Raw genomic sequence first — 2,317 nt, forward strand, 5'->3', positions numbered from 1 at the left:
CTTACTGTAACAGAGTATTTTACAGTGTGTACTAGTACTCTTATATCTGTAACAGAGTATTTCTCAGTGTGTATTAGTACTCTTACTGTAACAGAGTATTTTACAGTGTGTACTAGTACTCTTACTGCAGTAGGACCTGATCCTGGTCCCAGCGCTGCAGACAGGAGGAGGAGTCAGCCAGATATAAACAGACCGAGCAGAACGGAGGGATCAGACGGAGAGGAAGACTGAGAGGGAACGAGTGCAACTCAAGAGAGGAGAAGAAGAAGAAACAGAGGAGAGGAGGAGGAGAAAGAAGAAGAAAAGAGGAGAAAGAGGAGTTAAAAGAGGAGGAAAGAGAGGAGAAAGACTTAAAAAGAGAAGGAGAAAGAGAAGAAAAAAGAAGAGGAAAAAGAGGAGAAAGAGGAAAAAGAAGTAGAAAGAGGAGAAAGAGGAGAAATAGGAGGAGAAAGGAGGAAAAAGAAGAGGAGAAAAAGGAGTTAAAAGAGGAGGAAAGAGAGAAGGAGAAAGAGGAAATAGAGGAGAAAGACTAAAAAGAGGGGGAGAAAGAGGCGGAAGAGGAGAAAGAGACGAAAGAGGAGAAAGAGCAGAAAGACTTAAAAAGAGAAGGAGAAAGAGGAGGAAAAAGAGGAGAAAGAGGAAAAAGAGGAGGAGAAAGAGGAGGAAGAGGAGAAAGAGACGAAAGAGGAGCAAGAGGAGAAAGAGGAGAAAGAGGAGAAAGACTAAAAAGAAGAGGAGAAAGAGGAGGAAGAGACGAAAGAGGAGAAAGAGGAGAAAGAGAAGAAGGAGGGAGAGGAGAGAGAGAACTTGTGTTTGAACCTTTCCTGAAGACGTTCCTCTAGTTGAAGAGGAGCAGACGTACTGCAATGCATGATGGGAACTTCTAACGCGGACGCCTGACGCCCTGATAGCCTCCCTGCACCCAGGAACAGGTACTCACGTACTTTACTGCAGTAAAAGCACTGTAAAATACTCTGTTACAGGAAAAGTACTAATACAACACTGTAAAATACTTCAGTAGAAGTATCAGGAACATGTAGTTAAAGTAACTAATAACTAAAGTAACTAAAGTTAATTAACTAGTAACTTAAGTAACTAGTAACTAAAGTACTGTAGTAACTACAGCGGCCATGTGACAGTGGCCGCCCAGTTTATTATGCAACATGTAGTCGGGGTCCCTGCACCGTCTCTTTCCAGCTAAAAAACGTTGAAGACCCCGTCTTGCTGCAGCCATGACCCCCTTAACCAAGACCAAGTCATCACCAAGACCAGAGTGTCTCAAGATCAAATCAGGACCAAGACTTTGAGGGGTTGACACTGAGTCAAGACCAGGACAGGGCGAGATCCAGTCAAGATCACGACAGGGCCAGCCCGAGGCAAGACCGGGACAGGGCGAGATCCAGTCAAGATCACGACAGGGCCAGCCCGAGGCAAGACCAAGACAGGGCGAGATAGAGTCAAGACCAAGACAGGGCAAGACAGAGTCAAGACCAAGACAGGGCGAAGTCAAGATCAAGAACAAGACAGGGCGGGATCCAGTCAAGATCACGACAGGGCAAGACCCAGAAAAGTCCAAGAGAGGGCGAGACCGAGTCAAGATCAAGACAGTGTAAGACTGAGGCAAGACCAAGACAGGGCGAGGTCAAGATCAAGACCAAGACAGGGCAAGACCCAGAAAAGTCCAAGAGAGGGCGAGACCGAGTCAAGATCAAGACAGTGTAAGACTGAGGCAAGACCAAGACAGGGCCAGCCCGAGGCAAGACCAAGACAGGGCGAGACAGAGTCAAGACCAAGACAGGGCAAGACCGAATCAAGACCAAGACAGGGCGAGACCGAATGAAGATCAAGACAGGGCCAGACCAAGTCAAGTTTCTTAACCCCCTTAACAACGAGCTGGCATGACTGGTCTTTGGTACCAACTTCCTTTTCTCCGTCCTCCACAGACAGGCAGCATGCGGGCCAGGTCGTCCCAGGGACGGAGGTCTCCGGCTGGGGCAGGAGGGCCGCTGCTGCTGCCTCTGCTCCTGGGTCTGATGATGATGACCATGACGATGAAGGTGTTAGAGGCGGCGAGCGTCGAGGAGGCGGAGAGCGAGGAGATCCTGGAGGAGCCCGAGGAGGCCGTCAGCACGGAGATGCCGGTAAGGAACTCCGTTTTAACCGACGCATCCTCACAAACGGGTTAGTATGACATCGTACGAAATTAGGTGACTGTTAGCCAGTCATGTGACGCCGTATCAGAGGTTGTGTAGACAACAAAACCAGGGCTCAGCCAATCACAGAGTACCCTTCCCACCCTAAAGACCCCTCCCAGCCC

At 48.9% G+C, this 2,317-nt stretch overlaps 1 protein-coding gene across 1 annotated transcript in view; it reads left to right on the forward strand.

Moving 5' to 3' along the window:
• Positions 1-607: 607 nt before the first annotated feature.
• Positions 608-2,317, forward strand: part of LOC117940563 (erythroferrone-like) — a 3,777-nt gene continuing 2,067 nt past the window's right edge. The window contains exons 1-2 of the mRNA XM_034865806.1: positions 608-932; positions 1,942-2,141. Coding sequence (XP_034721697.1) covers positions 1,953-2,141 — 189 coding nt within the window. The 5' untranslated portion in view covers positions 608-932; positions 1,942-1,952. The remainder of the gene's footprint in view (positions 933-1,941; positions 2,142-2,317) is intronic.

Source organism: Etheostoma cragini, unplaced genomic scaffold (genome assembly GCF_013103735.1).
Source record: "Etheostoma cragini isolate CJK2018 unplaced genomic scaffold, CSU_Ecrag_1.0 ScbMSFa_2738, whole genome shotgun sequence".
NCBI lineage: Eukaryota > Metazoa > Chordata > Actinopteri > Perciformes > Percidae > Etheostoma > Etheostoma cragini.